The sequence below is a fragment of the Lepidochelys kempii genome, chromosome 16 (genome assembly GCF_965140265.1).
Source record: "Lepidochelys kempii isolate rLepKem1 chromosome 16, rLepKem1.hap2, whole genome shotgun sequence".
Taxonomy (NCBI): domain Eukaryota; kingdom Metazoa; phylum Chordata; order Testudines; family Cheloniidae; genus Lepidochelys; species Lepidochelys kempii.
In genome coordinates this window covers 26,948,263-26,973,012 of record NC_133271.1, presented here as the reverse complement: position 1 = coordinate 26,973,012, position 24,750 = coordinate 26,948,263, and the positions used below count along the sequence as shown (strand labels likewise).

The following is a 24,750-nucleotide window of genomic DNA, read 5'->3' as shown; positions in this document are numbered from 1 at the left end:
GAACAGGGGCCGTTTTGGGAGGAGTCCCAGGACATTTGGACTCTAGGCAAAGTGAGGCAGTCGGCAGAGTGAGATGCTGTAATGGGCAGTGAAACTGGAGATCTGGCCTTAGCTCCCAGTCAGCGCCGGTCACCAAACCCCTGCAAAGCTCCGGCGCTGGGCCCTGTCCCGGAGCTGCAAATGAAAAGGAAAGGCAGTGACCTCCAGAGTAGCTCCCTCAACAGTGTCCCAACGTCATTATGAGCTTCCATGGCGACCGAGCTGCTTCGCTGGGGACAGCCAGCCCCAGAGTGGCTGTGGCCCACGGTTCTGCTCCTCTCCAGACCATCTCAGAAGCTGGGGTCTTTCGCGCTCTGGCCCCCTCCTTGGGCCTCCAGAGCATGGCAGTGTGCTTCCCTGCTCAGAATAACCTCTCCCTGCCCAGAACAGTGCCAGGAAGTTGCATTGTGGAAGCATTTTTTGTTCATTTCAATCATATCAGTGTTCTGCTTGGATTCTGGGAACGGGGAATTGTTGTTTTGCAGGAGATATTGTAAACAGTGGCTTCAGCTTGCTGCTGCCTTGCTGGGTAGCCTTGTAATTCCATTGTCCGTGCGGTTACACCATTCAGGCATGGCTTTGCTCCATGTGAATACAAATCCATCAGCCCCTCTTCCCCCCAGAGTGACACGTGCTGTACAATAGCAATGCCAGGGCTTCACCTAGTCAGGACTCCGCCCGTGTGCCGGCCTGATAAACAAGTGTCACACTGTGTAACAATGCAGCTAGAGGACGCAGTCCCTGGAAACTGGACTCCACAGATCTCCGGGTCTCCTAGTGCCAGGAACGCTAGGAGATGGGGATTGGTGGGCAGAGATTTAAACACAGATCAGTAGCTACCTGCTTTGGATAGGTTAGAGCGGGGCTGCGGTCCAGCAGTGCCGTTGGTAAGTGATTCAATCCTGTGGCCTGCGTAGTGCTTGGGAGAGCACAGGCCCCGCCCAACCCCAGATGTTGGAGCAGGGCAAGCCTTGGGGCGGATTTTCTATCCTTTCAACATGAGCTGTAGGAACTTGGAGACTCCTGTTTTCCTTTGGCTGCGTTTCCTTCCTCTGCTCGAGGCTGAGCATGTGGTACTGGCAGCAGAAGCTGCTGTCAGCCCCCATCACTCCCTGGTAAAACCATCTGCAATCTGATGCTGCGCGTCCTGCGTGGTTAGTGCCGCCTTGACCTTATTTTGCTGATTTCAAGAATGCTGCAGGGCAGATTTCTTGTTTGCTGGGGCAAAGCTGTCACCCCACTGGGGCCAGAGACTTCTTCACCCACTCTGGCTTGGGATAATTTAATGGCAGCAATAGGTTTGTGTGGCTAAGAAAAGAACATTAGTGAATGGATTGAGCAGGCAGTTCTCCTGGGGCCGTTTACAGTCTGTGGTCATGACTGCTATTGGGCACAGGACCAGCAGGTAGAAGCAATATATAGAGACCGCAGCACTCACGAAAGAAATACAGCCACCTCTGGGGTGGAACATGGCAGCCCTTCAGCAATGCAGAGCAACACTATACGACATTTTAGGTAGGAAAGGATGAATGTTGCTTCCTATGGAAGCTGCAAGGGGGAGTGTAAGAAAGTGGGGCTGTTTCTGGCCCTAACCCCTATGTGCTTTACTGGCAACACCTAAAGGCTGCAAAGAAGACGGAGCAGGGAGATTTCTATTCCCCTGGGGCAGGAGCTGTGCAGGGTTGACGTGAGTAACTCTGTCTGCCCCTGTCCCCCTGATCCCTGCATGGGGGCAGCCGGGGGCGGAGGGTGCCCTGGGGGTACCACAGCCCTTAGGCAGCAGTAGGGAGGTGGCTGTTGCATGTGCCAGGGGCTGAAGTGGCCTTTGCAGAAAACCAGGTGACCTAAAGCTGCCCCCTCCCCCTGGGCTGGGCTGTCTGCGTCCTGTGCCCGAGCACTGATCTGCCTTCCAGAGCAGAACCGCCCAGGACGCTGGGGCTAGGATTATTGCTTGTTTGTGTTGCAGCAGTTCTAGGGGCCCTGTCAGGACCCAGAGCCCTGCTGGGCTACGGGCTCCATAAACCCAGGACAAAGCTCCAGCCCTGCCCTGAAGAGCTTCCTGTGCGGAAAGTGCCCTGGGCCACAAGTGACGGTGAGCTTCTTGGACAGGCTGGGTGTTAAGGGGCGCTTTGTTCTCTGGGGCAAAGGGGGTGTCCAGTCTCAGCTGCTGCAGATCTGTGTTTCCACTGCGGCTCACCCGGCCTGCGCGCTCTTCCCGGGGAGCCGGGGCTAGGCCCAGGGCTTGGAGGTTTCTTTCACAGCAGTGCTCAGCCAGTGGTTCTCTGCCTGCTTTTCGCTGTGGCAGCAGGATGGTGCAGCAGCCCCAAGGATGCCCTTCTCCCTGCTCCCCACATCTGCCCAATGAAAGCCAATGGGTCGCCAAGGCGGTAGATGAACTCCTGCCAGCACAGACTTCAGAGCGTTACACTAAGGCCACGAGCAGGGCTAAAAACACAGCCAGAGCAGTGCATGAATGGAGCTGGGGCATTTAGGGACTCTCAGAATGGGGGATGCGGGCTGCCTTGGCCATCACAAAGGCAAGTGCTTTCTCAGGCATGTTCCCAGCCAGTTTCTGTATTCCCGCGGAGGCATTTGCTGTCAGCTGCCGATGTCGCCCCATTGACACGGGGTTCATGAGACGGTTCCTTCCCCTGCAGCGCGGTGTCACCCCTCCCCTGCAGCCTCCAGTGCTCTGGGCTCCCCGTTGCCTTTCCGTGGGCAAGTTTCAAGGCCGAGCTGCTGTCGTGTCCCCTGCTACTTCTGAGAAGCCCAGGGAAGGGGTGCGGAGTGTGCCGACACTGCCCCAAAGGAATGGGGCTGGGAAGGCTGCCAGCCTCCCAAAGCACCCCTGGTAGGCTGGTGCCCCAGATATGGGGGAAGCCAAGAGTGGAGCCTTTTAAAGCTTCCGCTGCTGCTCCTTTGTGCGGGGGCTCGAGGAGCGAGCAGGGAGCCTCCCAGCAAAGGAACTTAGATGGTCCCTGTCTCTGTAGCATCTGAGCACCTCTCAGCCTTCGAATGGCTTTATCTTCAGAGCCCCCATGAGGCAGGGCAGGGCTGTTCTCCCCATTGTACAGGTGGGGAACTGAGGCATGGTGAGGCTAAGTGACTTGCCTAAGGTCACACTGGAAGCCTGTGGCAGAGCAGGGAATGGCCCCCAGACCTCCAATGGCTAGTGCCCCACACCTTTTGGCTGCCAGGCAGCTGCTGTTCTCTGCACCCTCCTTACCCAGGAGAGCACACATGGCTGTGGGCTCCCAGCATCGAGCAGGAGCCATGCGGGGCGAGTGCCCCTGGGCAGTGTCTGGGAGCGGGTGCTAAGCAGTCAGTTTATTTTCCGGGTGGCGCATCATTCTCTTTGCCGTCCACTCTACGGCCCCCGGGCCCTAAAGCCAGGCACCAGGCACCTGTGGTAAGAGAAGCAAATTCTAGGGAGTGTCAGGGTCTCTCGCACATGCTGTTCCCATGGGCCTGGTGTGTGTGCAGCGGGGAGCGGAGCATGCTTCTCAGATCTTTTCCACAGGCCGCTTTGGGCATGGGCTGGACAGGAGGCTGCTCGGGCCAGTGCTGTGACCTGCAGGAGACAAACCCCGCCCCTCCGAAACAGGCCAGCATGTACAAGGCATTCTGCAGGGAAAAGCCAGCCAGACCTCCCTGCTCTAGGACTCCCTCCTGGGAGCATTGGGAGCTGCAGGAAGTGGGCTGGAGAGAAGTCAGCTCACTGTTGAGGAGTCCAGAGAGAACGGGGAATGGGATGGCTCGGGGATGGAGGGAGCCAAAGGGGGAAAGGAGCAGGTGTGTGGAGTGGAGCAGGGGCAGGGCAATGCTGATATTGCTCCTAAGGCAGCAGGGGTTTGGGGGTTGGGATGGCTTTGTGTGTGAAGGCTGAGGGGCTGCGTTGCCTCAGGATAGGGGGACCATTCTAGGCTGTTTCCTGTTTCTGTGGCACAGCAAGTGGCAGAAAACCTGGAAGTGGGGGTGCAAGCTAGAGAACCAAGCCTCTGTTGCTAGCGCCGACCGTCCCTCGTGCCCTGCCTGGCGTTGCAGATGCGGCCGGGCTCTCGCCCTCCTGCCAGGCTGAGCCCTGTTGCCTGCAGTCACACGCTACTTGCGCACCCCTGTGGGGGCAGCTCTCTGTCCAGAGCCCTCCCCGCACAGAGGGTAAGGCCCATCTCCCGGCCTGGCTGCAAGGCGGGCTCGCTCAGGGGCCTGGCTTCCTGGGCTACTGTCTGTTGAGCTTTCCCAGCTGGCGGCAGTCTGGCGGGCCTGGCCCAGCTGTGCTGGGATCTCAGTGAGGGATGGCTGGTTCAGAGCAGGGAGCCGCAGCCTAAGCACGCCTGCGCGTCTCTGACCCAAAGGAGGAAGACGATTCTGGGACAAAGGGTCCCAGGGGCTGTCACCAGGCTCAGGGAAGAGCTGCTATTTAACAAACCGTTGACTTCATTTTGTTTTTCACTAGTAGTTCAAAGATAACTCCCAGAATGAACGCACCACTGAGAAAGCAGGGGGTGAGGCCTAGCTGCCCCGGGGTAGGGACACATACGGGTCTGCTCGTCATTGCCTCAAGTGGCCGTCTCTTTGTGACACCATCACCGGCTGGGATAGAGCTCAGGTCTCTGAGCTCCAGGGGAATCTCTGCTAGCCATTGAGGTGGTCTCCACGGCTCTCCCGTTCACCTCTGCCTGCCCCGCCCCTCTGAGGTCTCGGAAGAGGATGGGAGATGCCTGTCCCTCCCGGCCCAGCTGTATTAGCCTTTCATTAGCGGTGTGGGGCACGAGCCATTGGAGGCCTGGGTTCCATTCCCTGCTCTGTGACAGACTCTCTGTGTGACCGTGGGCAAGTCACTTAGCCAGTAGTCACTTTTGCGTGAAGCCAGGTGCCTCTCACCTGCTTTGTGAGGGACAACAGACCGTCCCTGTTCAAGCGAACTGCCTTCTGGTTCCAGTACAGTTCTTTGTGCCAGTACAAAAGCTGGACTTTCAGGGCTGTTAATGGGGCTTCTGGAACAGTGCGTTGCCGCTGCAGGGAAAGGGGGCGCAGAGCTGAGGTCAGAGAGGAGTCTGCCCCCCCCAGCTGTCAGTCCAGCACCTGATGCCAGCGCTGCATTTACTTGGAAAATAATTTTCAGAGGGGAGACACGTCTGCCTCCCCATCTATTACCAGCCCTGAATGCTGGTGATTTGGATGGTTTGTTTCCAGAGACCAGGGGCTTGTTTCCCAAGTAAATACACAGCAGGCTGCAGTTCCCAACTCAAGGTGGCTGGTGAGCAGCACGTTAACCCCAGCACTCCCCGGGAGAGAGGGTCAGAGAGTGCAGCTCCTGTCTACACACCAGCCCTTTCTTCCTTTTAGATCAGTCCCACAGTGGCTGCTAGTCATAAAGGGGAACGCTCTGTCTGTCTGTCTGTCTCCCTTTCTCCCAGACCGGCTCCCTTTCTATTTGGGTCAATCAAATTGTAACTGCTCTGTTGACCCTGACAGATTTTAGGAAGCCCTGAGACACTTTGCTCCAGAAAGCTCTAGAAGTCACAGGGGAGTCAGCCAGTGCTGGGACAGGACAAAGCGCAGGAAAACCAACTCAGCCTATCGCAGAGCTGCTTGGCCAGAGGGTGGTGCTGGGCATGGCCTGAGCTCTGAGCTCTACGCCTTTTTCTTCCTGGCTCAGGTGTTTGTATAAAGAAGTGCGGTGGTGAGCAGCGTGCAGGGCTTTCATAGACTCATAGACTTTAAGGTCAGAAGGAACCATTAAGATCGTCTAGTCTGACCCCCTGCACAACACAGGCCATGGACTCTCACCCACCCACTCCTGTAACAAACCCCTAACTTATGTCTGAGCTATTGAAGTTCTCAAATCGTGGTTTAAAGACTTCAAGGTGCAGAGAATCCTCCAGCAAGTGACCCGTGCCCCACGCTGCAGAGGAAGGCAAAAACCCCCCAGGGCCTCTTCCAATCTGCCCTGGGGGAAAATTTCCTCCTGGCCTCAAATATGGCGATCAGCTAAACTATCAGCATTGCTTACTGACAAGCCCGTGCACAGAGCGGAGGGTCTGCACAGCAATAACGCTCTGTCTGCCTGGGACCACTCCATTGTAAGGAACATAAAAACCTAAGTCAGCCACACTGGGTCAGACCAAAGGTCCATCTAGCCCAGTATCCTGTCTGCCAACAGTGGCCAGTGCCAGGTGCCCCAGAGGGAATGAACAGAACAGGGAATCATCAAGTGATCCATCCCCTGTCACCCATTCCCAGCTTCTAGCAAACAGAGGCTAGTGACACCATCCCTGCCCAGCCTGGCTGATAGCCATTGATGATGAACTTTATCTAGTTCTTTTTGAACCCAGTTATAGTCTTGGCCTTTGCAACATCCTCTGGCAAGGAGTTCCACAGGTTGACTGTGTGTTGTGTGCAGGGCAGTTGGTCCTGCTGCAGAACCCTTTGTGGGGCTGTTATGGGGCTGCTGTCTGGGGGAAGATGCAGACTGTGTCCTTGTTGCCTCTTGCCCAAGTGGGCGTTGGTGCTACTAGCCCAGGGCGCGCAGGGAGCAGTGCTTGGGCACGGGAACAGGTTGCGGAGCGGCTGCGGTGCAGCAGCTGGCCTGAATGCACACACTCTTTGTGGGCAGCTTGGGGCTGAGCTTCTGGCAGGCCTGGGCTGGCTGACATTTCAGACTGGAGCCAGGCAAGGCCTCTTTGTTTGACCCAAACTCAGATTGTTTGGCCTTGAGTTTCCGGGTTCAAGGCCCGAGCTCAGCTCAGGCTCGGGGTGGGATGGGCCAACACACCCAAAATGGGAGCTGGCACCTACCTCTCTGAGCTCTGCCCCCTCTTCCTCCAATGTCTGCCTGGGATGTAGGGGGCGGGGTTGTAGGGAACCCCATGGTCTGCTGGGCTGGAGAGCCTGCCCCCTGGCGTGTATGGAAGGGCAGCTTGTAAACCCCCAAGTAGATGCTCCTCCGTTCACTCCCTCCCTGTGGCGTGAAGTGGGGTAACTCCATGGCAGGCAGAGGCACTCTCCTGGGAAAGGAGGGTCAGGCCCAATTTGCTTTAGAGACTTGTCTCCTTGGTGTAGGCTCTTGTTACACTGGGCAGACTAATGCGGGGGTGGTGGTGGTGAGGGGGGCTTTGGGCCGCTATGGGCCTGCGAAGTGTTGGTGGGGGAGGTATTTTCTCTACAGGTGGTGATGGTTCTATCTAATTATTTCCCCCTCAGGAGCCTCAGCAGGCCCTGGCTCAGCGCAGTGTGGCCGCGGGGTGGAGGAGGGCCTTGGAAACACTCCCCAGGGGCTGTAGTTGTGTTATTGTGAAGGCTGTGGGAGGGGGAGCTGGGCTAATGGCCTCTGGACATCAGTTCACACGCCACGTCCACCTGGAGGTGTGGGGCAGTCAGAATGAAAACAGATTTAACGTCCCAGATATATCGTTTCATTTAAGGGCTAGTAATTCTGTCAGTCTGCCACTGACAAATGAGGGCCGGCCTGCCAATCTGCTGGGGAGAGTGATGCTGCCGTGTTCATCTTGTGTCATCAGACAGAGAATTACGGACTACACTGGCCTTCGGATGCAAGACTAATAATGCCGCTCGACAAAGGGGGATTTGGGGGCCTGCTTGTTTATAGAGGGTCGGCGAGGGAGCTGGGGTGGAAGAGGTCAGAGCTGACACCCATAAATACAAACTTTAACTGAGGCTAGATGAGATGTGTCAAGATTCAAGAGAAGATTTGCAACATCTACTCGTTAGAAGAAAAATATGGGAAGGGAGGTGAAATACATTTTGCCGGGTCATGAGGCTCAGGCAACTTTGTCCTTTCAGATGTAATTTTTAATATATCTATGTATCTATAATGGAAGTCCAGGCAGCAGGGCAAAGTGACCTTTAGCTTAAGGTGAGAGGCCTGGAAGGTTAAACAAATTGCATTTGGTTCGGCAGAACCCCCAAGCCCTACCTGAAATGTGCTGTCGGGGGAGCCTGGTTGCAGCCAGGAGGGGGCAGACACCCTGAGGACAGGGAGATGCAGCACCTGAGGAAGGTTTTGGTTTGACGCTAATCACAGCCGTGACTGGTTCCTTAGTCTCTGGGCAGACAGGCTGGTCCCACACTGCAGAGCCAGGTCTAGGTCCAGATCCGACCTTCTCCAAAGCGCTGTGCCATGCGGTGGCTGGGTCCAAGCCTGTGCAGACCCTAAGCTCCCTGTTGCACTGTGTTAGGGAGGGTGCCTCTGAGAACTAGCAGCTCTGGCTGTGCAGATCGCTTGGCTCTGCCCTGCCTGAGGAGAGAACTCAGTTTGACTCCCTGTTTTTGCGGAAAGGGAAAAGGAGCAAGGGGGCGATGGGGAAAGGGGCAGGGAGGAGCGTGGCAGCAGCATCCTGGAGGAGGAGAGGAGACCATCTCTCCATTGGCTGCTCTGCTACTTGCTGAGGTTTTATAAAACAATGTGGCCTGTTTGAGAGACAGACTCAGGGCTCTGCTCCCCTCCCGGGTCCCTTGCGTTTGCTGGGCAGGCTGGGAGGTGAACTTGCATTTTGTATAGGGTGCAGAGATTCTGGGGCAGCCACAGTGAAGCTGGACTCTCTGGGGACTCTGCCAAGGCTAGGCTGGGGCAGGTGACAGGGGATGCCTGGAGCTTGCATGGGCAGGTTCTTCAACCAGACACTGTTCTGGATTCAGAAGGATAATTCCCCCAGTTTAGTGCTTTCAGGGCCCTCTGCTAATGCTGCCCTTGAATAATCTCCTTGGGCTTTGGCTCCCAGCCCTGGGGTTCAGCTGGGCCCAGATTCTGGGATGCTCCTGAGGGTCTGATTCACAGGACAATGGCAGGTCTTTGACACTAAGCACTAGCATGTTACTACATGGGTCCTCTCTTCGTATGGCTTGCTGGGCTGCTTTCCTAGTGCCGCGAGGCTGTGGGCTCCTGTGGTGAGCAGCGCTGCAGAAATAGCCAGATCGCTGGTGTCCCTGGGAAATGCCACTAGGGGAGGGAATGTTTCCTTGGGCTGGAGCCCACCCCCACTCCATGCAACTCTTCTAACTTCCAGGGCTCTCCTGGGATGGGCGGCAGAGCTCTGTCCATTGATGCAGCAAGAAGGCGGTATCTGGTGCCATTGAATCCATTGCCCCAAACTCGACTCCCTGGGGACATGGAGGGAGACTCGAGGAGCTGGGTTCCATGTGGGGGGAAGGATTCTGAGCCCCCTCCTGCTGCTCTCCTCCGGAGTGGAACTGTGCTGGTTGCCAGGGGAAGGGGGTAGTTATTTCCTCCCAGGATGGGTCACGGAGCAGCGGAAAATCCCGAGGGAATCTCCGTTCCCGAGGGTGCAGGGATGGCCATGGGCCACGCTCGTCATGTCTGCCTTTTGGACAGGTTTCTTTTTTCATGCTTGTGAGCTATTTGTAGCTGGTTACTGCTTTGGCTTTAACATACATGGGTCATCTTGACCCCCATCTCCTGACTACCGGCCAAAGCATTTCTGGCTTATCGAAAATCTCCTTCTCCTCATGGTGCTCTAGCAACGGCTAGCGTCATACGCACTGGGGTTCAATCCAATTCCTTGTGACGGTCGCTGTCTGGTCGCCAGCCAGTCTCTCCCCCCACGGCCCCATCTCTCTCTAATGACAGCATGCTAGTAGGAGCAAATAGAAATACCAAGGGGCCATGACATGTCTCTTTTTCCCAGTGGGGAGATGAAGTCTCTGCCTGCTGAGTTGTGTTAGATATCGCAGTCACTAAAGCCTTGGAGATGTGGCTACCAGTATCCTTTGGGGAGAGCCCCCATAGTGAGGGGAGGGGCCTTGGGAGCTGTGGGCACGGTGCGTGGTTAGAGCACCTTTGAGGACGTGGCCACTGTGAGGCAGAGCTCAGCAGGCTTGTCAGGTGGTAGCCGTTGCACATGGTGTTGGTGGGAGACTGGCCCCAAACTGGAGCAGGATGGACTGGTCCTGTGCGCCATTGTTCTGATCCAGGTAAAGTTATTGCAGGTGATTAAAAGGGCACGTTTGGCTGCTTGCATTAGGAAACAGCCATTCAACTCGATGTTTTAGTGTAGGGTGCCTGTCCTTGTGGTATCTGACCGGGGGGGCGGGGGGCAGGGACCTGCGTCTGACCATTAACACCTTCCGCTAGCGCAGAGCTTGGATTGTCAGTTACTGGCGGAGCAGGAGCCCACTGTCTCACCTCTCAGTTGGCAAGGTGACACTTCCTACCTGCACCCAATAATTGACCCTTGTAATTGTTACCTCAATCTCCGCCTCCCCAGCTGATTCTGTCTGAGTGGCCAAATCTGGGGAACAGTTCTGGGCACGTCCACCCTTGCTTGACCCTCTGTAGGATCAGGGACCTTTCCTGTAGGCTGCCTAGGCAGGGAGAGGTACTCACCAGAACGAAAACTGAGATTCATGGCCAGAATTTATGTAACAAAGGCTTTGCATTAATCCTGGGTTTGTCCCACGAGTGCCACTACCCTCCTGAGAAATAATTACAGCTGGAAATATTTTAGTTCAAAACCATTTTTTTATAAAAACTGGCCTTTTTTTCCTAAACAAAAGTGTGCAAAGACCATTTTAGTTTCATGTTTTCCAGTTTTTTGATGAAAAACAAACAAAAATTATATTCAAAAATATTTTTTTCAGTTTTTCATTTTTTTCTCCCTTTCTTCCTTCCCTCCCCCCCCCCATTTTGCTACTTGAAAAGATGGGGAAAGGGAGCAAAAAAGGGCAAATAAATGAAAAGCTAATTTTTTTTGCATAAAATTTGCAAAAACACCACCACCCTAAACAAACAAAAAAGCTGACACAAAACCCATATTTTGACCAGCTCTAATAATAATGACACTTTGCTCTTCCATAGCACCATCCTCAATAGCTGTGCAAATGCTTTCCCAGCACAAATGAAGTCTAACTCCCTGCCAAAGCAGAGTTATATTATTTCTCAGGTGACACTGATGAGAACAGTCGAGGGCCAAAACAGGTTCAGTGTGTTTGGAATTAGGATGCCTGGGTTCCATCCCTGGCTCTGCCCCTCTCTAGCTGTGTGACCACTTCTCCTTTCTGTGCCTCAATTTTCCCAGCTGTAAAATGGAAATAATAATTCTTACCTCACAGGCGTGGTGTAAACCTTTTATCTGCATGTTAGAAAGGGCTTTGTCAGCCATGGAAGTGCTACAGGTGTGCAAAACAGGATGAGAATGATTATTTGTTTTATCTGGCACCAGCATTATTTCTGCCAGCCATATGACTTTTCGAACGTGCAGGGAAAGTTAAAGGCAGCCAACTTTTACAAAACTAATAAAGTCACTCTTGCTTTATACCAAATAGATCTGAAGGTGTTGGTTAGAACATTTAGGTGGTAGAGCACTTGGCAAAAATACTTTGAATTCATCAGCTCTTAAGTGAGAGATGGTTGTCAGCCATTTACGGTACACTTTCCAAAGAAGCCAGCTCCATGTACAGTGATTTGATGCAGCGGGTCAGAATTCTCTCTGTTACAATGAAGTTTTCCTCCAATGTCGCCACAGAAATGAAACTTAACCATCTACATCCTTTGTTTGATGAAAGGATCTGAAGTGCCCGAGTCCCTGGGGGAAGGAGGGAAAAATAACTCAGCAATCGGACTTTTAAAAATCATAAATTTCATCCCAGAGAGGAACTTCCTGGCACCTTGCTCTGCACTGGGGCTTGGCAGGGCAAAGCGGTGCTTCTGGTTTTAGAAGTTCTGGTCTTGTCCTTTGAAGGGGGGTTGCTGAAAGCTTCCCTGGGTGGGCACGTGAGCACTCTGGCAAAGCACCTACCGCTTCGGCACCACCCCCGCACTACTGGGAAGAGCGAGCTTGGTCAGCGCTCACAGCACAAGCTGAGCAGGCCATTGTCTCCTCTGCTTTTTGTGCCAGCTGCAAAGCTTTTCATGGAGACCTTGAGCTCCAGTGAGAAATCTGAAGAGGTGTCACAGGGCAGCAGGATGCTGGTGCTGGAGACTTGTGTGGATCTGAAGTGTAACGCTGGCAGAGGTCGCTCTGAGACCCGCCGGCGGTTCTAATGTTGCCGCACCTCCTCCAGCAGAACCTGCCTGTTCCGTATGCAAGAGCACAGCCAGCCCCCGAGACCTGCCCACTCCCCGCTGCAGAGGGGGCAGCGCTTGCCCCTGAAGGAACTGCGGCTGTTCCCTGCAGGACAAGGACTCGGCCGCATGTATTCCTTGTGCAGCCACTTTTCTGGCTCCTGATTTACGGCTGGGCTGAGCCCCGCTTTAACAGGACCCTCTTATCTTCTGCTTGAACCTCTGCAATGTTAAAAAAGTGAAAGAGTCTGCTCTGAAAAACCAGGCGGGTTCCAAGGATCGGGAGACAAGAACTGTGAAAAGGGGGATGCTGCTGCTGAAGGCTCTGAAGACAGTGAGACCTTGACTCAGCCTCGTCCTCTGCTAAATGTCACTTGGTTTGTATTATGCTTCTGGAGGGAACCTGACCTGTCTGAGGTACTTCTCTGGCTCCCATCACCACAGTATCTGAGAGCCTCATGCTCTTTGCTGCGTTGATCCTGTGGGGCAGGTCAGTGCTGTTGGACAGAGGGGGAACTGAGGCACCAGGAGATTTGCCCAGTGTCACACACAGGGAGTCTTTGGCAAAGTGGGGAATTGAACCCAGGTCTCCCCAGGCCTATGCCAGTGCCTGGAGCACCGGAGCTTTCTTGAACCTTGTCCTCCTGCTCTGTACGTTGCCCAGCCTGCTTCTGGTGCTAAAGACATAGTCATGGGGCCGGGCTGGGACTCAGCCATTTCTGAGTGCAGCTCTGCTGAGGTCAGCCGTACTTCAAGGGAGGAGCACGGGCAGGTCCAGTCTTGGGAAGGGATGGGGTTCGCAAAATCTGAAATCTCTCCCTGATCTACAGGCCTTCAACAGCCAATTGTGGGTCAGCTAGTCCCTTTTTCCCCCTGCATCAAGCAGGAGAGGGGCACATGCTGTACTCTCCACTCCGTGGACTCGGTTAATTTTGCCTTGAATGCTCCCAGAAACTTTGCCTCGTGCCCACCTTCCTGCGGTCCTGCCTCACTTGTGCATCTGCAGAGATCCACGTTCCGGGGCTTCCTTGCACTCAGAGCGATTTAGAAAGATCAGCCCTAGCAAGGCAGACAGCCAGACCTGGGACCAGGTAGGGCCAAGAGGAAGGGAGGTGGAATTCACAGGGTGGGAGGCATGTTTGGGAGAGAGAGGCCTGTCCGAGCCAGAGCAGGATTAGGAGGAAAGGAGAAAAGCCAGGCTGGGCTGGAAACGAGAAAGATGGGATGTGGAGTAGGGCAAAGGAAAGCCAATGAGCTTTGGGGCTTATCTCATGGCATGGGTGAAAGGAGCTGCAACCCAGCCACTGCATATTGGATGCTGCACATCTCCCCTGAAAAGCAGGAACGTGTGGCTAACGCCCATGGAAATGTTGGGCATGGCTTTCTGAAGCCGTACCTGGGGCGGGGCGCTGGCATGTAATTTTTGCTGTGTGACCGCAGAGCCTTAGGTACGTGCTGAAAATGTGAGCCTGTGTCACTGAGCCATGTACGAGCTTCACTGCCCAGACCTTTTCAATGATTGTTAGACAGCCCAGGATGGGGAAACCAGCACCAGTGTCTAGCGCTGTGAGGCAATGTGTCTATAATGCATCTTCCATCTTCATGTCATGTTCATGCAGAAGCATGCAGCTTCCTTGCAACTTAATGCTAAAGAATATGCAGAATGCTGATCTAGGCACTTCGTCGACAATTCCATGTCAGATTCATATATGGGTTTAAAGGAAAACGATTAATTGTTAGACACGTTAGTTAAAGTCCCTTCAGATAACTCATGAAGCTGAATATTTTTCAAGGCTTTGAAATTTCATGTTGTTCTCAGGAAGTATGAAGAACTGCTAGGGAATTTTTATTGTTCACTATATAAGCTTTAGTAGCTTGACCCCAGACTTTTAGTAGTGACAAGTTACTGTATTAGGTGACCATGTTGCCTAGACCTTTAAACAATTTGTGCCTCTTAATAGCAACACCAGGTCTCTGGTAATTTGTTATGTTGTATGTTTTGAAATAGCTTCTGCCCTGTCTCTCCAGCCCTCTCTATTCTAAAGACCATTTATCACAGGTAAATGGATTTTTATGTAGAGCTCCGATCATGCCAAAAGAAAACCTTATTTAATCATAAGGGAATTTTCTTGTGGATGCTGCAGCTGGGGTGATCGCCAGGTCTTGGAATGTCCGTTACTGGGTTTTGTGAACAAGTTAGATGCTTTCTTTTAAAATGAAGAATGTGTTCTCTAAAGATAGTGTGTGTTAGGTCCTTGATAAAGTACTTGATTAAAAAGCATTGACATTAAATAGGAAAACTCTTTGCTTAGCTTTTAGAAGAGTATGTGTGTACATGTCATCTCCGCAAGAAATGATTGACGGATTCTGTTTTATGAATGGCCATCCATTAAGAGTCCTCTTCTTGTTAGAGGACATTGATAAGTCACAGGTTTTATGGAGATGATCTCTCTGTGGAGCTCTACCCTTTGTATCTGTAATGGAGACATACCAAAGCAAAGCCCCAAAACTGAGATTCATGGAGCTGATGGTCCAAAGTCAATGGGCATGTTTCAATGGCAAGGGGGAAAGCCAAGGAAAGGAGCCTTTACACACTGATGCTGGGAGTTCAGAGTTTGAATTGTGATTTTTGTCCCTGCTGCCCTATCCCATTAGAACCTGGTAGTGCATGACATGGGTAGGATGCAGTTTGATCTTGCAGAATAGATGGGATTTAAACTTCTTTTAACCATGTCTGAACTGTGCTATTGCCTTGCAGAGTTCAAGGCTGTTGAGAGATGCCGGGACCCAGTTCAAACACATTTCAATCCCACTTACATGGCAAATCCGAAGCAGGTTTTAATGGTGTGGTGATTCCATAACCACACTGCAATGCAGACACGCCTCCTCGGGGTCAATCAGCCATGCCTGCAACGCTGCTAGTTCCACCCTCCCTCTGCCCTGCCCCAAAGGAAGGGCAGGCACCAGGTTACACTCTGCAGCACTAGAGTGCTTAAGGGCAGTGGGTACCTCCCAGCACTAGCGCACATGTGATGGGGCAGCCAGATACCCACTGATTTTTCACAATGTATTTAATAGGGATGGACAGCTTTTATTGACTGAATCCTGGAGTTTGGTAGCCCCACTTCCAAGCCCTCTGGGTCCATGTACAGTCACAACAAAGGTTTGCACAATTTGCTGTGCATTCCGGGGACACCAGCAGAGCTGGAATAAAACAAGGGGCTGCAGAGCAAGTCTGAGCTGCATAGACAGAAGGGCCTGGGGGTCAATGGCTGGAATAGCTGAGGGGCCAGAGCAGGAGGATCCAGCTGCACTGTCAATGCTGAGTGTGGAGGAAGCGCCAGGAAAGGCTTCCTGCACTTTGTCTGTCTGTACCCAGCACTGTCCGTCCCTCTCTCCTGAACTCTAACTTCACCCAAAGCATATCAAAAAGAAACCCAGGTAATTCGCAAAGGCTGCTGGGCACAGAAACCATAACGCTCTTTCTTGTCTGATGTCTATTCCCTTTGCAATCTACAGGCGCTAGTTTATTGCAGCCCTTTCAGCAGAATGACAATATTATTATCCAGTTCCATGACACTGCATTTGTCTTCCCTCTATTAAAAGCAGCAAACGCAATGGCATTGCAAGGCCCTTCCAATAGACCTGAATTCATTCTTTGTGGAGGTATTCCTCATATTCATGATACACTTTCCTCTCTCTTATCTCACACCAAAGTGCTCAGCAGCGCTTGGTAGACCACAGCATACAGTAACATGTGGTTCTTTCCCTCCTGATGGATAAGATGAGGGTGGCTTCTCTATAGGGATTGAAAGCCACTCACAAAATCATTTAGAACCAGGATCCTTTATGCTACCAGATGGATCAGCCTATAGAAAAAGGGAGGGGGAAACTCATTTTGGCTTGTTAGATTTGGACCCACTGAAACCCCACAAGTTCTAGGTTCAGTACAAAACTTGGAACTCCTGAGGTTCATGCATCCTCTGCTAATTCTCCCATTCCTCCTTCCCCTGACAACAGCGTATTGTCTCACAAGGCCAGATGTTCACGAGAGCTCAGAGCCAGCGGTTCAGGGGTTCAGCACTCACAACTGGGGCTCGGATTTCAGAAGAGCTCAGGACTCATCTAGGCACCAAGACAAGGGTCCAGATTTTCAATAGTGTTTTCAATAGCAGCTCTCACCGTGACACTTCTGGCCAGGTTTTCCAAAGGGCTCTGCCCTCAACATGCACCCAGCTGGGAACGCTCCAGCCTTCGTGACTCATACCTGCTTCCCAGAGAGCAGGAGGCAGGGCTGATGACCTGGAGCAGGACGCAGGTGCCTTACTGCTGTTACCCTGACGGGTCGAAACAGGATCCAGCTCTGCTATTTCGTCCTCTCTCCTCACTGCCCAAATCCTGGTGATTTGCTAACCCAGGCCCTGGCAGCTGGGCTGACGATGGAGAAAAGTGTGGTAAGATGTTGGCAGAATTCCTTCCCCTCCTGCACGTTAAAACAAAGCAACATTTCTTCAGTGTCCTTCACCCCTCTGAAAGTAGGGGTGCCCAGGGAGAGAGATGCAGAATAGCAGTTAACCCTGCAGCCTCTGGCTGCTCCCCAGCGGTGGTTGCTATGGGCCTGGTTCTCCATTGCCTAGCACCTTGTGCAGCTCTCTGCACCTGTCCGAGACTGGCCAAACCTGACGGCGCGTGTTTGAACTCCCTGCGCACAAAGTGCTGGCCAGCGCAGATCCAGGCCCTAGGGCTGCAGCCCCAGGGGAGGAGAGTGTGTGGCCAGTAGGAGGCAGGGCAGACTGGTACCCTGGGGAAGCCCACCCCAGCTGTCTCAGCCCCCGCACCAGAATGATCCACCTCACTTTGCTGCTGATTCCTGACTTCTCCCAGGAGCCAGCAGGGAGAGCTGGGATGGGCCACACCTGGGCTGGGAGCAGTGAGGAATTGGCTCTGCGTGGGCAGCATGAGGAGCTGGGGCCAGCTGGAGCAAGGAAGCAGTGTGAGGCTGGGGACTGCTGGGATGGGAGAGGAGCATGTTTGGAGGCTTGGCAGGGGGCTGGGGAGGTGGTGGTGGGGGCAGGGATGGGGGAGGAGGGTGTGGAGGGGAGGGGCTGGAGAAGGGAAAAGCGCCAGGAGCCGGGGAACTTCCCCTGCTCAAAGCTGCTTGTTTTGCATCAGGGGCAGCACAGTGGCTGGTGAGTGTGACAGGCAGCGAGCTATGGCCAGTGTGTGTGTGTGGGGGGGGGGGGCGCTGCTGCTGCTCCATGGCCTTGCCTTGGCCTCTGTGCTCGAGTGGCCAGATTTTCAAAAGAGCCCAGCACCCAGCATCTCCCACAGAGAACAGTGTGTGTGTGTGGGGGGGGGGCGGTGTCCTCTTTGTTCTCTATAGTGTCTGAAAGTCTCAGTTTTGCCAACCCCAATCATGCAATAATCCTGAGCCAAGCCGCCCAAAATCATGAGGTTGGCTTAAAATTGAGGAGATTTTTAAACAAGAAATGTGGGGGTCTTTTTATTTGCCTTCTGGTTTTTTTGTCAGCAAAGCCCCCATTTCTAGGCTTTTCTCCATGAGGGCTAGAACCTTCTACTTTGTTTTTAAATGAAAGCCGAGATTCTCATTTCTCCCCTGGCTCTTGAAGATTCCTGAAAAACACCAAAGATCACAACAGAGTGGATAAAAATTGCAAGAGTTGGCAACACTCGTGGTGCCTAGATGGGAGCAGAATTTGTGAGAAAATCTGGCCTCAGATTTCCTAGAATTAAAGGGTGTCTGTGCAGCAATCTCATCTCCTGAGCACGTCACCTCACGTCATCACGATGAAAGAATTAACACACACACACCCCCAACTTTGCATTTTATTTCGGATGTTGTTTATTTTCTCTCTTTGCCTGGCCAGCAGTGTCTGGGCTTCAAATCCAGGGTGGAGTGGAGGGGATACATTAAAATGCAAACTAATAACTGTTCCAGTTGTTATTTATTTTTTAAATCATGAAAACATTTGTATTAGTTTTTGTAATTTTTTAAATACAAAAGCTGTATTTTGTGCCTGATGCACTGGACATTTATTTTCATTTGAACCTGAAAAGGGGACTAGTTATTACAGTTATTCTGATCCCTTAGAAGGATCCTTGTCTGTGGCATGTGGCTGGTTGGATACATTCCCGTCTAATGCCATATATATCAGAAAAGACATATGGTTCTAAACATAATAACGTGGAATCTGTTCTCAGTAGGTGGCATCTGGTCGCTCAATACCTGATTTCTGCAACCCGGGCTGCTCTGTCCCATGCCGGCTGAGAGAATGGGGGGTCTGTGGGCGGGGCGTAGAACTGGATCACAGTTAGCAGTGGGCCTAAATCACAAAGTCCAGCTTCAGAGGTGGGACCTAATTGTGGACTGTTGGGGATTGTTGGGAGCTGCAGCTTTCGGACCAGATGCCCAGTTACACCCATTCACATCAGCTAAGCATCTGGCCCTCGGGTTTAGCTCTCCTCTCTCCTCTGTTAAAGGAGTGAGTGAGGAGCCCCTCTCTGTTCAGCAGCTGTGAGCAGATGCTCCTGTCCCTGTTGATCTGCCCAGAGACAGCCTCATTACTGCTTCCTGTCTCTCGACATTGTGTAAAATCGTGACCAGGAATAGGGGGCAAACCAGTCCCAAAGGAGCCAGAGGTGCCCCCATGCCGAAAATGGGGTCCCTCACAGCATCGGCGCTACCTGGCTTTTATTGTGGAAGCTGGCTGCTGTGGTTTGCAGTCTGCTCATGTTATGGCAGCAGCTGGGAAGAATGCCTGGAGCCAGGAAAAGAGACTCTGAAGAGGCAGAGGCCACTTGGAAAGAAATCAGGTCACTTCAGTTTGCAAGTCCTGGAGCCGGAAATATGGTTTGCCTGCCCTGAAGGTGCGGATTGCATTTCCTCCCTGAGCTCGGGGCACCCCCCAGGCCTGCCTGCAGAATGCACTCCAGCCTGGAGTCAGTGAATTAAAATACGTTTCAGGACTGACACTCCCCAAAACGGGCCGTCTCCACCCCACATTCCTGGGCAAGGGAAGGATGGACACTGTATTCTTTCATTTAAAAAGTAGCCAAAGCTCCATCCCGAGAGACACAAAGCCTTTGTGTAAAATAACAACATTGCATTCTCTCGCTCCGGGCAGCTTTGGGCGAAGGGCTGCGTCCAAGAGTCATTTTGTTAAAGATTTGTGCACAGGTTGTGTTAGATTCTTGCCTTATGGAGGCAAACCAGTGCTGATAAGAGTGCGAATGAAACAAGCTTACTTGTCTTGAAGCGGTGTGGGGGTGGCCGTAATACAGCTTGGTGCTTGCTTTGCACAGTGGCTGGCTCCTTCCCTCTCCTGTACCGGGTGGGTCTCTGTTTCCTTGGTGCAATGCAACTTGCCATGTCCTCCGTGCCTTTGCATCTTGTAGCGTCTTTCGTCTGAGGAGCTCCCAGGACTGTATCCTGAGTGTTCACTGAGCACTGACAGCACGCTTGGTCAGACACAGTACAGAAGAGACACACCTCTGCAGACTGCAGGTAGAATGCAGCCGCTGGGTATTCTTATTGAGCCTGTCTATCTTGGAGGCCTTATCAGCATTGCTATCAATGGTAGTTAAGTCTTGCAGCCCCCTTGTGAGGGAGAGAAGGAAGAGCGGTATTCTTACATACTATGTATGGTACAGGTGGGGAAACTGAGGCACATAGCACATAAGTGACTTATCACCTTCCATGTGGCTTGTGAAGTTACCCCACCAGTGTTGGGAACACAGCACAGGTGCCTTAGCTGGAGTGGAATGAGCTGTTTGCAGTTAACATTTCTCTTATCAGCTTTAGCTCTTTCCTGTTTGGTGACTGCCTTACAAGCAGATCACAACTTCCACACATGTATCGGCAGGTTGGAAAATACCCCCTGCGTGGTTCAGCTGAACATGCTTCAGTCAACGGGCAGGCTGGACAGCTGTGAAAAGTTCAGTAGTCCCTGCTTGAAACTGGAGCTCTTTTGACAGGCTGTACAAGTTATATAAGTGTCTGTTCCCTGACTGGGTAAGCAAAAGGCAGAGGTGAATTCTGGCGATTACACATTCTAAATTCGCTTGGTGCAAGTATCTTGCTGTGTCCCCGCAGAGTCACTGCCTGTCCTGCCAGCACTCACTGTGAACAGAGGGTGAAATTCACCCCTGTGCAGACAGCTGACACAGTCTTGGCCCCCCTGAGCACTCAAAGGGGTTCTTGTGGGATTTAGGGGGCACGCAGGCCCAGAAGAGCGAACGCAAAATGGGGGCACTAGATGGACCCGGGGTCTAATCCAGCCTGTTTTATGTGTGCCTATGTAGTGATAACAGACATGTCTATAGCGACGTGCCACCAGGCATGCTGGGATAGACTGCACACACCAAATGAGAGAGCCCCTGCCGAAAATGACACGCCAGGGGCTTTCCTGTCTGCATCAAACTCCAGAGCTCGGGGGTATTTCTGCCTCTCCCCTGACTCTGTCAATCTCCATGCGGAGACATAAAAGATGGGTTTTTTTAATTAATTGGCACCGATTGTGTTCCATGGAAACGCTGTTCAGGAGAGGCAGGAGTACCAAGAAGCCATGGGGACCAAGCTGGCTAAATGCTGCTTCTCTCCACATATGCTCTCAGAAAACAAGGTACAAATCTCGCACCTGACCTGTTTTAACCCAGGGTAACACTGGTCAAATGTTTCATTAGATAATTGCTGAACAGAAATTATTCCCAGCAAAACTTGGCCCTGCCATCACAGAGCGCTTCAGCTTATCAAGTGTCCAACTAATCCAACTGTGCATAATGTAGTGAGGGCACTGAACAGCGCATCCTGCTGGCAGACAGCCTCTTGCCATACTCTGCTGCATGAGGTGGAGTTGGGTTAGATTCCAGGGTGCAGCTAGCTGATGTATTTCTTTAAAGGGAGGCCGTGCCAAACTAACTCCTTATGCTAAGATGTTGCTGTGTCTCTTTCAGTGACAAGACCACTCTTGTTTCCCCAACTCTGCTGTGCTGAACACCTGCCCTTTACTCTTTGCTGTTTGCCCTTTGGGGCAGCTTCTAATTCCTTGAAGAAGTAACTCATCTGACTGAACCAGAACCACACAGCTTGAAATGGTCCAAAGCCCTGATGGCTGGACCAGCCTGCCTTTCTGTGCTGGTAACATGCTGTCTGACTTTTGAGAACTGCATTTCGCTTCTCCATTCAAATTGCTCTACATTCCCCTCTTCCAGCTGGTAAATGTAAAATGCTTTCTGGTCCACCAGTTTGTTTTCCATCTTGGCACTGCAGAACAGCCCACAAACACACATGCAGACCCATACCTCTCCAGCGCCCTGGCTGTAGAGTGTGGACCATGACCCAACATAGCTGGAAAACTCAAAACCATATATAAATATATGTGTGTAGTGATAGGTGAGTCTGCATAGATGGAGCTAAGGTGTGCATTTCTATCTATCGGTGTACGTACAGGCATGCACCTTGGCTCCAGCTATGCTCTTTCACCCAATGCTACTGCGCGGGGCGGGGGAATTCTCTGTTAACAGCCTTGTACATTTTGTGTACAGTCCAATCAGTACAGCATTTAAGGGAAATTGACCGACTGCTCGGCTTTGCTGGGGATCACGGCACATGAGGAAAGCCCTTTTGGGAGCTGCCTCTGCTGCTGAACTGCCTTATTCTGCTCCAACACATGCTTCTTGTGCATTATTGCGGGAGCATGGTGAGATGTGGGAAGCTCACTGAGGCTCTCACCAAATCTGACATTGATTCATACATGGGCTTTTGCAGCTGACAATGTGAATTCAACCTGTCACCGATGACAGGAGCCAGGAGTGCGCTTGATCACACTACTGTCACAATGCTTTAATGGGCCATGGACTGGCATTGACAGGAAGGGCTTGAGGAATGAGCCGGGGGAAAGGGGGTATGTCAGAGAGCAGAGGGAACTCTGATGCAGGCTTCTCCTCAGAGACACCGGACAGGGTGGGGGGAGCTCATTCATTTCAAAAGCATCCAAGACCTCATCCGTTGACAACTTTGCATCCAAGTCCAACCTTCCTTCTGCATTGTGTGTTGCCAGGTCCCTAGCCTGTGAGCAGATCTGAGAGGTTTTAATGGCTGTGTTTTCAACTGTGTTTCAGGTAGGCGATCAGATGAAACTGCTGCAGAACTGCTGGAGCGAGCTGCTGGTATTTGACCATATCTACAGGCAGGTGCAACATGGGAAGGAGCACAGTATGCTGCTTGTGACAGGCCAGGAGGTAATGTCCTCTCCTTTGATGGGAAAAGCCTTCCAGTGTTTCAGCAGACTGTACCTTTCCCCTGCAATTCCTGCATTGCTAAGTCGAACAACGGCATGAAAGGGTCAGGACAGCACAGCTAATAGTGAGCCTGCATTATTGTTGCAGATGGATTGATGGACACAAAGAGTGAAGCATCAGAGGGGAGCAGGCCCTGTGCCTTTGTCCATGTGTTGGGATACTAACCAGAGCCGGGCGATATGGGGGCCAGTTCCTTCCTGATTTGTAACTGTGCTGCTGCCCCAGTCCATCCTTCTGTTCACTTCAGGATCTGCAAATCTGCCATATTTCTGCAAAGGAAAATCTTCCCTCTCTCACCATTTATTCCCAAATGAGACTGATGAAAAGTCACTTTTCTTTGCCATTTTTGTTTTCACCCAGTTGAAATCAGAAATTCCACTGCTTCCTCGCTGGGTCAGAACCAATTCTTTTAATCCAAAAGGAAAGCACATGAAAGGCACCATGTGCCTGCTGGTTAATCTGTTGTTATTAAGTGTGTTTCATTGCTCTAGTTGTGGTTCTGGTGGCATCTCTCTAGGATCAGAATTTTGGGTGAGCCTTGAGCCAATTCAGGGGGCTGCGGGGCAACATTTAAAGTGGGGGAGCCGTTGACTCCTCCCCTGCTCTGAAATTCCCCCTCCCCCAAGCAATCTAACCCCCCGGCCCATCAGCCCATGCAGCCACCCCCTCCAAATTTTAGTGAGTGGACTTGTGAAATGGTGCACAGGGTCACACTCAGGTTTGGCCTGGCCAAAAAGCAGTCGGGCCGTGGCCCGCCTGGCTCTGCAGTCTATGGGCTAACTGGTTTTGTGTGGCAGCCATTGGAAACTCAGCGGCTTTGCAGGGCTGTAGTGTGAAGTCAGGCCAGCCTGGGCAGTTTTGGTTGCTTGGCTTTAAATGTTGGGGCTGGCTTGAACTTCAGACTCCAGGAAGGGAGCCCATGGGAACCAAAATCCATCTCCGTAGTTTCAGACAATCTCAGCTACACGGAGCCCAAACTGGGAAGAAAAAATGGGTGACTTTTGTCTTACTTCTTTCCCTCTAATGAAGGCCCTCCTGTCTTGTCCCTCCTCCTGCGTGAACTGAGGCTGACCCAAGCAGATGCCTGGTGTTTTGTTTTTGCTGGGTTCCGGAATTGTTTTTGCACAAGGGGAGAAATAATGATCTGTAGATAGACCCAAGCCATCCCCGGAGCGCAGGCGGCCGGCATGTACTGCCTTCCAGCCAGGGGAGAATTCTTGGGTTTGGAGCAAAATGTTTCTCATAAGAAAAATCAACAGTCATGTCTGTATTTACAGAAATTGGTGTGAGAACAGACCAGCTCTGTTTGAATAGTAGATTTTGCAGGGAACATGGGAACAAAGTCTCCCCAGAATCGCAGCCTGATCTTCCAGCTATTCCCAGGACAGCATTGCTGTTGTGCAGTGAGAGCTCCCTCTTTAAACACAAATTAGAACAAATAATAACCCAGAAGATTGCTATTTTCTCTTGTGTGTCTCCAAGTTACCCCTGTTTATTCTCTGAAGTGAGATTCACCCTGTCCAGAGGACCTGTGCAGCACCATTTGTGATGCCGTGGGACTTAAGTAGTCTCTTGGGTTTATACTGGCTACCCAGGGATGAATTTCACCCTGACTCCACAGTTTTGCTGCCTCTGTCCTGTAATGTTTTAGCCACAAGCCAGAACTGGCTGCTGCTCCCTGCCCTCCTGGGAATCAGGGACATCCATCCCCTGAGAGCCATTGAACCAAACTGTAAACCCTGTATGTGATGAAAACCGCTCCAAGCCAGTGGGTGGGGCAGCTCCCCCCGCACCCCTAGTTCCAGCACCTACGGTCTGTGCATGCAGCCAAGCTGCCCTGTAGCTATAGTTTGGCTAGCTGAAAACCCTGCCAAGGAGTAGTTTGTTCCCTTCCCTCCACTGCCATTTCCTTGTGATAATCCAGCCAGAGAGCTGGAATAATTCTAAATCCCACTCAGCCAGTCTTACGGCGGTGGGGGACACTGTGAGGACACCTGTCCTGCCAGTACCATTATTGTTTCAGTCACTTCGGGTGTATTCACCCTTAGGGTGTAGAGGGCTAGTACAAGACCTAGGCACTACCAAAGTCCTACCTTGTGCTGGCTCCTCGGCTGGGGGGTGAATCTCACGAGAGGAGTCTTTTCAAGTCCACCTCCAGACCCACTGCGGTGTTGGCTATTTGCGGTCCCTAGGGCAAGGAGCGTGGCGGGGGGTTTAAAATGAGCAGCTCGTGCCCTCTCCACAGGCAGGGCGTAGCTAAGAGACACGGTGGGGTCTCGACCCTGCTCAGTGCCTTGCAGTGTGGTTCGCACCGCTCCTCAGGCCCTTGCAGGGTGTGATGCTCCAGG

General features: G+C 52.3%; 1 protein-coding gene across 1 annotated transcript in view; it reads left to right on the top strand.

Moving 5' to 3' along the window:
• NR5A1 (nuclear receptor subfamily 5 group A member 1) overlaps window positions 1–24,750 on the top strand; it is a 51,388-nt gene that overhangs the window by 12,218 nt on the left and 14,420 nt on the right. The window contains exon 4 of the mRNA XM_073314187.1: window positions 22,223–22,342. Coding sequence (XP_073170288.1) covers window positions 22,223–22,342 — 120 coding nt within the window. The remainder of the gene's footprint in view (window positions 1–22,222; window positions 22,343–24,750) is intronic.